At 41.7% G+C, this 13765-nt stretch overlaps 1 protein-coding gene across 4 annotated transcripts in view; it reads left to right on the forward strand.

Moving 5' to 3' along the window:
• osbpl6 (oxysterol binding protein-like 6) overlaps positions 1–13765 on the forward strand; it is a 95648-nt gene that overhangs the window by 49375 nt on the left and 32508 nt on the right. For all 4 annotated transcript variants that reach the window (XM_078404001.1, XM_078404000.1, XM_078404004.1 and 1 more), the window contains exons 5-11: positions 926–1039; positions 1167–1337; positions 4117–4249; positions 4343–4446; positions 5866–5958; positions 10345–10513; positions 13113–13243. In XM_078404001.1, coding sequence (XP_078260127.1) covers positions 926–1039; positions 1167–1337; positions 4117–4249; positions 4343–4446; positions 5866–5958; positions 10345–10513; positions 13113–13243 — 915 coding nt within the window. The remainder of the gene's footprint in view (positions 1–925; positions 1040–1166; positions 1338–4116; positions 4250–4342; positions 4447–5865; positions 5959–10344; positions 10514–13112; positions 13244–13765) is intronic.

The following is a 13765-nucleotide window of genomic DNA, read 5'->3' on the forward strand; positions in this document are numbered from 1 at the left end:
TGCTGGGACTGGAAGGCTTGAGTTGGAAGGAGAGCCTGTATAGGCTGAGACTTTTCCCTGGAGCAGAGGAGGTTGAGGGGTAACCTCATAAAGGTATATAACATCACGAGGGTAGATCAAGTGGATGGCCATAATATTTTTCCCAGGGTAGAAGAGCCTATAACTAGAGAACATAAATTTAAGATGAGGGGAAAGGTTTAAAGGGGACATGAGGGGCAAACTTTCACACAAAAAAGGGTGTGTATATATATGGAACAAACTGCCAGAGAAAGCTGTCGAAGCAGGTGTAATCACAATATTTAAAGGTGATTTGGATAGGTACATGGATAGAAAAGGTCTAGAGGGTATAGGCCATATGCAGGCAAATGGGGCCAGTTCAGATATACAGTTCATCTTGATTGGCATGGTGAGTTGGGCTGAAGGACCTTTTCTGTATGACTCCACCTCATAATATGCCGAGTGTAATTTAGACATAACAGGGGAGAACTCGCCCTTGGATCCTGGCACCAAAGGTACTGTTTTGTTTCTGCAGGGTATTATTCTGCTTCTGAAATTAGACTTCAGTGAAACCAAATTTAGAAAGTGTATGCCTCATACAGTGACTGTAATGGCCTGTTTCCCGGTGGTAATCTTGGCTTATGTGTTATGTGTAATATAAGTATTTTTTAATTATTGTGTCAGTGTTCCACATCACACATTTCATCAACCAGCTGACTATTAACAATCATCATGAAATGGGAAAGACTAAAGATACAACTGCAAATATTATATAGGCTTCCTTGATGAAATGAGGCATTTTGCTGGAATTTTTTTGTAGCACGGAGCATTTGTAAAACAGTCACTCCACATTTCTGTTTTGTTTTGGATCTTTTTTTCACCAGGTCAGCAACTTGCATTAAGTTCACTTTTCAACATTGTTTGTTAGATTCAGAAAGGCAAACTTCATGGAAGTATCGATGTTGGGTTGTCCGTCATGTCGATCAAAAAGAAGACACAACGGATTGACCTTGACACAGAAGAACACATATATCATCTAAAGGTTTGTAAGTGTAGAAAGTAAGTAAACCTGTTTACCATTTAAAGGTGTGCAAATGCAGAAAGTGAAGAGAGCTTCCAGATGCGTAAACGTACAAAATGAAAATTCACTGACACTTTTCCACAAACAGGTAAAATCTCAGGAAGTGTTTGACGCTTGGGTAACAAAACTGCGGCATCATCGACTGTATCGTCAGAATGAAATAGTGAGATCGCCCAGAGACGCCAATTTTCAAGTGTACCCTCCATTACCAAAACCTGACCTATCGCCAGCTCTAAACGCTGCTGTACTAGACGTAAAGGTGTGTAATTGTAACTCTTATTTTGAGTATGTAATGCATAGGTTACATTTTCTAGTAAAATGTGAAATAACGCTGTTCATTGAATTGAGATCGAGCTATTGTGGAGCTTCTACTTGGTGAAGCTCGTGTGATGTGGTGATCTTTTTGTTCAGATAAGGTGGAATGTATATCATAAGGTCATAAGTGATAGGAGCAGAATTAGGCCATTTGGCTCATTAAGTCTGCTCCGCCATTCAATCATGGCTGATCTATCTCTCCCTCCAAACCCCATTCTCCTGCCTTCTCCCTATAACCCCTAATGTCCATCTAAATCTTGCCACACACTCTGGGTACATTGTGTTGTACTTGATTGTAGGCGTAAAGTTTTACTTTTCATACCTTATTTTCAATTATGCTTATTTATGATTTGCTCGAAACATTAACAAAGTCTCACCACTGGGCAGATGCTGTATTTCAATGTAGAAACAAGGAACTGCAGATGCTGACTTACAAAAACAGCCACCAAGTGCTGGAGGGTCAGGCAGCATCTCTGGAGGACATGGACAGGCAGAGTTTCGGGTCAGGATTCATCAGATTGATTCTGTTTTATCCAATCCATGTTCTCTGGAGATGCTGCCTGACCTGCTGAATTACTCCAGCACTTTGTATTTCAATCTGTTTTAAGGTACCTTCCAGTTAAACATTTCAGCTGATGCTTTGATAGGTGTATAATTTGGAAGGAATCGCTATTTAATTTCAAATCAACGCTTCATAATTCTCTGTGAGTAAATTTGAATTGACAAATAAGAACTTTTTTTACAGTCTACAGCCTTTGTGGGGAAAAATGGACGGCCATTGAACAGTTACAGAAAGTTTATTGAAGAATAAATTATATTTTAGCATAGTCAGGATCTGTATTTAGATATTTATGCAATTTCATGTGAAAAGTGTCTTTTTATTCTGTGTGGTTTTCAAAATGAACGATTATTATGGAGATTAAATAGTTGTTTAACTATATGGAACAATGGTGGGGATTTTGGATTTTATCTACCAGATATTTTTGAAGATAAAGTAGTTTTACATGTTTTGAAAGGCTTGCCAATATCTTTAGATAATAAATATTCGGTTGCTGATAGACAATCAGCATAGTTATGTAATTTTGCTGAGGCACAGATTAATACTGTGGAGAGATTGCCTTTTATATTGTAATTATTTATGATACCACAATATATATTTATTACTGCAATCGTCTAAACTGGATAAGATAACAATAACTTTTTTTTAAACTCTCTGATACCTTAGCTTATTGTAATCTGCATGAAATTTACCATGCACTTTACTATCAATGGCTTAATATTGGCTTATTCACAAAATGCTGGAGTAACTCAGCAGGCCGGGCAGCATCTCGGGAGAGAAGGAATGGGTGATGTTTCGGGTCGAGACCCTTCTTCAGCTTAATATTGGCTTCCTAGGATGAGCTTTCTGTGGGTTGTTCTATATAGAATGTTACAGTAGAGCACAGGAACAGGCCCAAGAGCCCACAATGTCTGTGCCAAATTAAATTAATGATGCCAAATTAATGATGCCAAATTAATGATGCCAAATTAAACTAACCCCTTCTGCCTGCACATGCTCCATGTCCCTCGTTTCCTTGCATATTTTTGTGCCTATCCTTACGCCTCTTAAATGTCGCCATTATATCTGCTTCCACCATCCCTGGTGGTGCATTCCAGGGACCCAACACTCTATTTTTTTTTAAATAGACTTGCCCTGCAAATCTCCTTTAAACCTCATCCCCTCTGACTTTTATAGCTATGCCCTCTGTTATACATCATTTCCATCCTCGGGGGGGGGGGGTGAAGATTCTAACTGTCCATCCTATCTGGTTTTATAAAGTTCTATCAGGTAGGTGCTGCCTATTTGTTGTGAATATTGAAGCTTGTGTTTACATTGAACATTGACAGTTAGTCCAAATTCAGGCTTGATCCTAGCCCACTAGACATCTGCATTTAGACTTGTTAAACAATTGCAATTAAAAGCAGGCACCCTGGCCATTTTTCTATTCCATTATCACCCAAGCTGGTCTATGTAGCACTGGCAGGGGATCAAACAGGAGAACAGTGTATGATCTGTTACTGAGCAAATTAGCTGAATAGAGGAGATTCAATTTTAACTAATGTAGTGGATTTATTTCAACACTGAATTATGAAACATGGCATTATGAAGGTGGTAAGAATGATTTTTTGTATAAATCTTACAACATGAAGTCAGTCAGGTAAACCGCTTAAATACCTTGACTCCAGATTGCTATCCCTACTCATTTTGCTGACTGATACTTTTAAACAAAGTTAGATGATTTAAATTTATATACAACTGAAGGATAGAAATAAGTCAAGAAGAAAGACAAACAACACAGTTTAGTATGAATCTGATGAAAGGTCTCGACCCAAAACTAAGTTACTCCAGCATTTTGTGCCTATCTACAGATCAGTAAAACTTTTGTGTGAATGGAAGTGAGGTGGTATAAATGTGGATAAGGCAGATAAAGAGGCAAGTTTAGAAAAAACTAAAATGAAATGATCAGTTCGTTTAAATCAATATCTATATTTACCTCCAATTTGAGAAGAGGAACTTGTGTGTGTGTATTCAGCTAAATTAACTGTTCGATCCTTCTGTGATAATCTCATCTATTTTGGATCAATGCTTAGATCTATTATTTAAGGTTTCGATCACTTTCCACTATTCACGCTGAATAACGTTTTTAGTTTATGTCCCATGGTCTCTTATTATGTGCCCCTAGACCCAGCAGAACAGTTTTGCACGTCAGCCCTCCATTCCGTGCAGCACAAGTCTACCTACTTCCTACAGCAACAGTCAAACCAAAGTCGCAGTTTGGTTGCTGGAATCTGAAGAGATGAATAAGTGTGCAAAAGGTAGTGAGTAAAACATAATGAACTCATAACCTACATTCCTGCATTGGAAGATGAACATATTGAATAAAGTGTCACTTGTTTTGGTTCATGTAGACCTTGCACATTGCCAGTCAAGTCTGGTCGAACTCAGCACACTATTACAAAATCTAGAAATTCTACAAAGGACCCAGTCCGCTCCAAATTTCACTGATATGCAGGTATGGTACGATATTCACACTTATTTCAATGCTGATTTAGTGACATATAATATTAACCCAATGCTTAACCCAAAAATTAAGACACTCATTGTGCTTCTAGAACCTTTCAGGGTGCTAAGTGCTTAATACTTTTTTTATAAATGATGTCTGTTTAGATTAATCCTGGCACGAACTATTACCTTTTCAGTATGCACAATAGATGCTGGAAAATTCTATTTTAATTTACAGGCTTTCAGTGTCTTACAGTTTTCTTAATTTTCATTATGTTCTTCATTTATTTGAAGCACTGTCCAGCAGATGTATCTGTTACAAAAGTGAAAAAAAGTGTTCCTGGTGGGAATAGATAGGGTGAGTGCATAGAGTCTATTACCTAGGGTAGGGGAATCAAGAATTAGAGGACATGGGTTTCAGGTGAGGGAGGAAAGATAGGAACCTAAGAGGCAACATTTTCACAAAGAGATTGGTGCATACATGGAACACATTGCCAGAGGAGGTAGTTGAAGCAGGTACAATGTTAACATTTAAAAGACATTTGGACAGTTACATGGATAGGATAGGTTTAGAGGGATATGGGCCAAACATGGACAGGTGGAACTAGTGGAAGTGGGAGATCTTGGTCAGTGTCAGGCGAAGGGGCCGTTTCTGTGCTGCATGACTCTATTGCATTATAGCTAAGTAATATGCTCCTTATTATTTTCGGAAGCATTATCCAAACAGCTGCAGTTAAGCACATTACCAAAAGTAGTCTTAAAACAGAGGGAATCATCCCCTGGAGTTTCAGTGCTTTATGTAGTCTTAATAGTTTTCAGTTGGGTGCTTCTAACACTCATCGGCTTTTTCATTTTCATATCAGTTATAATTTGGTAATTAACCCTGTGTTAATAGGTCAAGGATTTAGTCATGATATTGATTTAATCAACGCATACAAATTTGCTTTGAATCAGTTAGCGACTGTGAATTAAATTGGCCGTTTTGCGAAGAAGGTTCTAAACTTGGAATACTAAATACAGAGTAATAAAATCATGTCAACAATTAAATGGTGAAGAAATTGAGGTGACGTCATGAACATAAAAACAAAGCTTAAAGTGACTAATGGTTATCAGGATGCTGGAATTAGATTACAGCTTTCAGATCATTTCCTGATTTTGTTTTGCGTGCGTGTGTTCTCTTGCTGAGGAAGGGGTGGTTTATGCAGCTGTTGGTCTCGACATCAATGCAAACTGGGCACTAAAAGAAACTGAAACTCAGGAGCTGTTTGGTCATTAATTTGTTTATTTTTGTCATTATGGCGCATTCTGCCAGTCTGATTCTACCACTATTTTTCTTGAACAATTGGTTACAAACTGCTCTGGTTTTTGTGCTTGTTGGTAAATCAAACCACGTGTTTGTCTTTGGCTTAACCCCCTCTGTCTAACGTAGGCAAATTGCATAGATATTGCAAAGAAAGACAAGCGTGTCACCAAAAGATGGAGAACAAAAAGTGTCAGCAAAGATGGAAAATTGCAGCTTCAGGTACCCCATTCTCCTTTATAATGTCATCACTGGTTAGGCCAGTCTAGTTACCATTATGCCTTTCATTCCACAGTCTTCACAGATTGCTGCTGTTTCCCAGTACGAATAAAATAAATTTGGAATACTTTAACTCAAATACGTGTTTCGGGGTTTGTGAAACAGTTTTTCATCTCTTAAGTATTTCAGTGGGAAAATCTTGGGGATGGTACATAAATTTGGTGTACTGCCTGTGTATTGATCAGTGAGTTGTTATATGAAATGGGGATTAGATTGTGTATGACCAGCTGTAATGACTTGTTCTAAAGATTCATGGACTAGTTTGATTCATAACATTAAATTGACACCAGAGCAGTAGCCAGCTGTAAATTATTCATTAGTTTTTTTGGTGGTCACCAAGCATCTGCACAATAAACAGCAAGCAAATGTGGATCTATTATGAGTTAAACTTAGCATATTAATAAATGGTGTTACTTTCTGTAAACAGCAGGAGGTAAAATTGCTGTCATCAGCCAAATCCTTTTATCAAGTGTGAAATATGTTTTAAATCATTTTGTTTTGTTGTAACTCTTTCCGTACAATTTCCGACAATAATGCAGAGATATGTTTCTGAAACAGTAGGCTGGGACAAGCTCGGAAACTCCATAGTAAACTCCATTGGGGCGGCGCAGTGGTAGAACTGGCTCAGCAGCAGAGACCCAGGTTTGATCCTGACTATGGGTGCTGTCTGTGTGGAATTTGCACATTCTCCTCGTGACCGTGTGAGTTTCCTCCGAGTGCTCCGGTTTACTCCCACATACCGAAGACGTGCAGGTTAATTGGCTTCTGTAAATTGCCCTTAATATGTTCGGGAGTGGATGTGAAAGTGGGATAACAAAGAACTAGTGCACAGGTGATCGATGGTTGGCATGAAATCAATGGGCCTGTTTTCATGCTGTATCTCTAAAACTAAAAACTAAATCTGTTGGCAGTCATCCCCCTCAGTATCAGGGCAATTGAGTCAATGCTCAAGTTGTGAACTTGCTGGCTTTGCTGTATCCCACCCTCCTCCTATGTTAGATTTCACACAGAATAAAGTGACAGAGCAATAATGTGGCATTAATGTTGGGGAACCTGTATTCTGAGCCAATGCCAGATTAAATCTGGTGCAGGAATAACCCCTTGCTGTTCAAGGAAAGGAACAGTATATATTAATATGCTAGGTTTTACCTCTTCATAGATTTGCTTTAGGTTCACTGCTTATTATGGATGCTCTTGGAAACCACTTAGAAAGTTAAAAGCAGGAAGAATTTACATCTGGCTGTTGATCAGGCGTTAATTTAGCATGGCATCAATGTTGTCCATGAATCCTTCGAACACGTCACTGTCATCAATGAGCCTATTCATTTCATTGACTGACACAGATAAGAGAGAGAGCAGTCAGTGTGGGGTAACTCACATTTTTCCTGAAATAATTATACAGGCAGCCTGGGTTTTGGGAGGGGGAGGGGGGGTTTACGTTCTTGAAAAACAACTCGTAATCCAAAAACGTGTAAATTAAACATATGCGTGACAAGGCTGCCAGGTGTAAATATGAGCATGTTATTCCAAAAATGTGAGGGTGTAATTAATGAGGCTTTGGTATTAAACGAACAAGTGCATTATCCTAAAAATGCATGAATGAAACACGCGTAAAACGCGAAGTGCCTGTATTTGCTTTAATTTTGTTAATTGTCAACTGTGTATTTTTAAGTGATTTGTTTAAATATGTAATTTCTGAATATTTCCAATATGCCAGGGGCATTCAGAAGCATTTGGAGTAGTTGCCAGTTTTGACAGCTGGCAAAATTTTGTGGTGTGCCTTTGCTGCCTGCCACAAATTTTTCTCAGCTCCTTTGAGGGCAGAGCTTGTTCAGAGCACACTTCAACATGATGGGATTACCTTATGTAAGGCTTTGTCTGAGTGCTGTGCTTCCCTTTTTTTTGGTGCAGGATGGTACACGACTTGATGGTACACAATTTACTTGAGGGAATTTATATGTCGGTAAAATGCAAGCCTTTTGCTGGTTCAGTTTAGTTTATTGTCACGTGTACCGAGTGAAAAACTTTTTTTGTTGTGTGGTAGCCAGTCAGCAGAAAGACAATACATTATTACAATCGATCCATTTACTGTGTATAGATACATGATAAGGGAATAACGTTTAGTGAAAGGTAAAGTCAGCAAAGTCCGATCAAGGGTAGCCCGAGGGTCACCAAAGAGGTAGATAGTAGTTCAGCACTGCTTTCAGGATGATTCAGTTGCCTGATAACAGCTGGGAAGAAACTGTCCCCGAATCTGGTGGTGTGTGCAAGCCTTTAGCTGGTGCGTGCAAGCTTTTAGCTGGTGCGTGCAGGCTTTTAGCTGGTGCGTGCTGGCCTTTAGCTGGTGCGTGCAGGCCTTTAGCTGGTGCGTGCAGGCCTTTAGCTGGTGCGTGCAGGCCTTTAGCTGGTGCGTGCAGGTCTTTAGCTGGTGCGTGCAGGCCTTTAGCTGGTGCGTGCAGGCCTTTAGCTGGTGCGTGCAGGTCTTTAGCTGGTGCTTGTAGCCTTTACTTGGTGTGTGCAGCCTATAGCTGTTGCGTGCAGGCCTTTTGCTGGTGCGTGCAGGCCTTTTGCTGGTGCGTGCAGGCCTTTTGCTGGTGCGTGCAGGCCTTTAGCTGATGCGTGCAAGCTTTTAGCTGGTGCGTGCAGGCAAAATTATGAGAAAAAAATCCCCATTTTAGATTATTCAGTTAATTCGTCTCCTGAATTGTTTTGACTTTCTCTGCCTGACTTTTAATAATTTACTAGACTGAGGTGGACCCGTTGGGTCCAAATCTCTTCTGCGGTCTTCTCCTGGGGCAACCCTCCCCCAACTGACGATCCTGCAGGCCCGGCAACCATCTCCAACTGACAAAGCCTGTTGCCGGGCGGGGAGTGCCTCCCGGGGCTGTGGGCGGGCGAGGGGGGGACAGGGAAGGGGGGAGGGTGCCACTCACCTCGGCCCCATGCCATAAGCACGGCAGCCAGAGCGAGCCATGGAACCAAAGCGTCTCCTGCATCGTAGCACCCACTGCCCCCCACTCCCCTCCTCCCCCCACTCCCGCCCCTCCATCCCCTCCCCCTCACCTCCCCTCACCCCACCCCCACTCCTCCCTCCTCTCTCCTCCCCTACTCCCCCTCTGCTCCCCACTCCCCTCAACCCCACTCGCTCTCCCGCTCCCCTCCCCCCATTCCCCTTCCACTCTTCCCTCCCCCTCCTCTCCCCCACTCCCTCACCCCCACTTCCCCCCCCCAACCCCACTCCCCATCTCCCCACCTCTCCTCCATCCCCACCCCTCCCCCCCACTCCCCCTCCCACTCCCCCACCCCATCCCCACTTCTGCCCTCCACACATGCCCTCCCCTCCCCCGCACTTACCCACCCTATCCCCTCTCAATATCAATGGGCCCCAACTGCCGTTCCGGGCGTAGCAACTCTACCAATCCGTGCACCCGTTGGTGGGTGGGGAGCATCCCTGGGGCCATGGGCGGGACGCGGTGGCGAGCAGGGAATGTCCCCCGGGGCCATGCCTGGCCCAGCAACCCTACCGATCCGTGCACCCATTGGCATGTGGGGAGCATCCCCCGGGGCCGTGGGCGGGAGCTGGTGGCAGGCGGGGTGTTCCCCCTGGGGCTGTGTTGGGCACAGCAACCCTACCGATCTGTGGACCCGTTTGCAGCGAAAGCCACTTACCTGTGCCCCGTGTGTGCAGCGCTGATCGGCGGGGGTCGGCGGCCATCTTGTTGGACCCTCTGCCGCCGCCTCAGATTGTGACACAGAGGTGGCAAAAATATCAGTATTATTTTGCTTGCATATTTACCCTGCGGATAGAAAAGGTGGAAATTGGATGATAATATTACTTCTGCGATATATGCAGTAAGGTAACACAGTACCTCACAAGAACAGGCCCTTTGGCCCACAATGTCTTTGCTGAACATGATGCCAAGACCATCTCTTATCTACCTGTGCATAATCTCTATCCCTCCATTTCCTGCATAGCCATATGCCTATCCAAAAGTATCTTAAATGCCACTATTGTATCTGCCTCACCACCATCCCTGACAGTGTGTTCCAGGCACATATCACCCACCGTGTAAATAAACTTGCCACACACATCTTTAAACGTGATTCTAAGAGATTCACCAGCAATTTCAACACAATTGGCAGGTACCTTAACTAGGACTTGTAGAAACCAATTAAAACTTATATGTAAAGCACAACTTAATTGCTTTTCTAAATAACCACGATAGATACAAGATCAGTCAAGCATAGATTTTGCAACATCATCAACAAGTTTGTTTAAATGGATTCTGTTTTCTGGATGTGAATGACTAAACTTGTTTAAATTTGCAGGTTCCCTCCAGTGCCATCGTGTCTCCGCTTCGTTTACACTCTTCCAATCCTAATCTATCTGCTGACGTTGGAGAATATCCCATCGCACCAAGTCCACTGGCAGAGTTCCCTGACTCCTCAGCGGATTTTACTAGACTTCAAGAAGAGTTTTGTCTTATTGCGCAGAAAGGTAATTTTATTACGTGGGTCTCTTTTTAGTTTAAGTATAGTTTAGAGATACAGCGTGGAAATGAGCCCACCGAGTCCACGCCGACCAGTGATCACCCATACACTAGTTCTATCCTACGCACTAGGGACAATTTACAGAAGCCAATTAACCTACAAACCTGCATGTCTTTGGAACCAGAGCCGTCTTAACGCATGGGCCTGATGGGCACTTGCCCGGGGGCCCACGAGCATAGGGGCCCCATGCTGATCTGTGTATGTTAAGTGACTTGCAATAAATAAATACTACTTTAAAAATGTAGGTTCATTAAGTGCTTTTTTCGCAACATTTTCGGTCACTAAGTGCTTCTCACAGCGATCTGTAAGTGCTTTTCACAACAATGTAGCACCCTAAGTCCATTGCTAAGTGCTTTTCGGTAAGTGCTTTTCGGTAAGTGCTTTTCGCCGGCACGACAGAGGGGGGCTGGTGGGGAAAGGGGGGTGGGGGAGAGTAACGGTAGGGGCCCTAGTACACTGCTTTGCCCGGGGGCCCATAATGCTGTAAAAACGGCCCTGTTTGGAACACGGGAGAAAATTGAGCACCTGGAGAAAACCAACGCGGTCACAGAGATAATGTACAAAGTCCGTACAAACCCATAGTCAGGATCGAACCCAGGTCTCTGGCGCTGTAAGCCAGCAACTCAAGTGCTGCACCACTGTGCCGTTTATGTTTTATAAACATATTTGTGATTTCTCAAGAGCCAAGAAGGCCATTAACACAATGCAAGGCAGAATAAATATAATAATGGAATTTGTGAATTAATAGTCTTTTTTTACTGCAGCAACTTTAAAGAAATAGAAAAGTGTTGCATCTTTTGTCAATTTTTCAAAATTGACATAATTGATGCCAAGCTGTTACTGATGCCACCTATGCCTTTGCGAAGTTATTTTAATATTTCATTTACAAATTACATTTTCCAGTGATGTGTTAGTGACAATTGCACTAGATGCTGCACTCAAACGAAAAATCTTTAGGTTTAGATTGATGTTCATCATTCATATGCACCAAGGTACAGAGAAAAGCTTTGTTTTGCATGCTATCCAAACATATCAAATATACCATGCATAAATATAAACAAATACAATAGATAGAGCAAAGGGGAAGATACAAAGTCCAAAATATAGTTCTCAGCATTATAGCACATCGGTTCCATAGATAAAGTCCAATGTCCTCAATGGGGTAGAGGTGAATTGGACAATATCCTAATTGAAGGCAGGACCGTTCAGAAACCTGATAACAGAGGGGAAGAAGTTATTCCTGAGTCAAGTGGTGCACGCTTTCAAACTTCTGTACCTTTTGCCAGATAGGAGCAGGGAGAAAAAGGAATGACCTGGGTGGTAATAGTGTTAAATATGGATAGGTGATGTTTTGGGTCTGGGCCCTTCTTCAGACTGAAGCAGGGTCTGAAGAAGGGTTCAAACCCAAAACACCACCTATGCTTTTTCTCCAGAGATGCTGCCTGACCCACTGAGTTACTCTAGTACTTTGTGTCTCTCTTTGGTATAAACCAGCATCTGCAGTTCTTTGTTCCTACACTAAGTTTTTGATTATGTTGACTATTTTTCTAAGGCAACGTGAAATATAGATGGAGTCGATGGTTGGATGTCTGGTATAAATGTATGAAGCAGTCCTTTGGCTTGAAGTGGTTTTAAAAGAACCACCTTTCAATCTTTAATAGATGGTGCAAGAATAGAGCACAGATTAGGAATGTGTCAGTAATGAACTCAAACACCATAATTCTATCAAGGATACAATGCAAGATTTTCATCCCAATTCTGTATTGATTGTTTTTCCCAACTTCTATCTTACAAAATATTTGTTTAGGTTGATGGATAAATCATAAAATAGAAATTAAAAATTTCCGAGAATCGTATGGCACCTAAATATTACTTGCAATACAAAAAACCCATGAAGCCTTTCTTCACAAAGAAAAATGGTAATAGTGTTAAATAATATGTGATGAATATATCATCATAATCTTTTTGCCACGTCAATAAAAATCAAAGGATAAAATATGGAAAATATCACACCATTTCCCAGTGACTGTGTCTAAAAATAATAATACGATTTTATTGTTCCGAGTCTCCAGAAAATGTAAACTACTTGAGTGGTAGATATTTCAACAATTGGCCTGAATGGAAAAACTCTAAATTCATATTGTTTCTGAATTGAAAGAAATCTGATAAGAATCAAAACTGACCATTTAGTTTGGGTTTTATCTGATGCAAGTCTTTTCCGTGAAGTGCATCATTACTTTTATCTGACCTTCCTTGGTTTCCCCAGACAATTTTGTGAAGGCATTAGCTTTACGTTGCACAGCTTCAATATTTTAAATCCTGTTGCGTCTGTCACCAGAACTATTGCATTCAAACACTGTTTAAGTAGATTCCTTCCGTAATGTCATTGGTGGCCACTGTTGAATGGACAGATCACAAACTGGCAACAAAAGTGTATTGAGGGAATTCTGCTGATATTGCATGTGATCTTGTACAAACAACTAGCCTAATAGAATTGAATATTTCTGTCATTTTTACTCTCTATAGTGTTGTTCTCTCTTTTTCAGTGCAATGTCTTTTAAAGTCTGCCTTCAACACGGTAGCAATAGAAAAGGAAAAGCTGAAGCAAATGCTCTTGGAGCAAGAGCATTCTGGCCACAATGCCCAATTCTACACTCTTAGGAGAACACTCTCCCAGGTACAGTATATAGAGCAGATTGTACATCCAAGAAAGTGACCATTTGATTTTGTGTGCAGACAGCTTTGTGGGCTTTTTGTTTCCAGAGATGCAGCGTGGAAACTGGCCTTTCGGCCCACCGAGTCCACGCTGACCATCGATCACCCATTCACACTAGTTCTATGTTATCCCACTTTCTCATCGACTCCCTACACATTGGGACAATTTACAAACCAATTAACCTACAAACGCGCAGGTCTTTGGGATGTGGGAGGAAACGGAAGAACTCAGGGGAAACTCACGTGTTCACAGGGAGAAAGTACAAATTCCCCACAGGGAGCAGGCGAGGTCAGGATCAAACTCTGGTTTCTGGCGCTGTGAGGTAGATGCTGCACCACTCCGCCATCTGTAACTTTAAACTCCAATGAAGTCATCCATTTTGATTTATGCATTTGTGTTTCAAAGTTCCACGATAGATGTGATGCACATTCCAAAGGCTCTTGGTTTTGGTTCTCTATAATGTACAGTAGACTTACCTGTAAC

The sequence above is a fragment of the Rhinoraja longicauda genome, chromosome 8 (assembly GCF_053455715.1).
Source record: "Rhinoraja longicauda isolate Sanriku21f chromosome 8, sRhiLon1.1, whole genome shotgun sequence".
Classification (NCBI taxonomy): domain Eukaryota; kingdom Metazoa; phylum Chordata; class Chondrichthyes; order Rajiformes; family Arhynchobatidae; genus Rhinoraja; species Rhinoraja longicauda.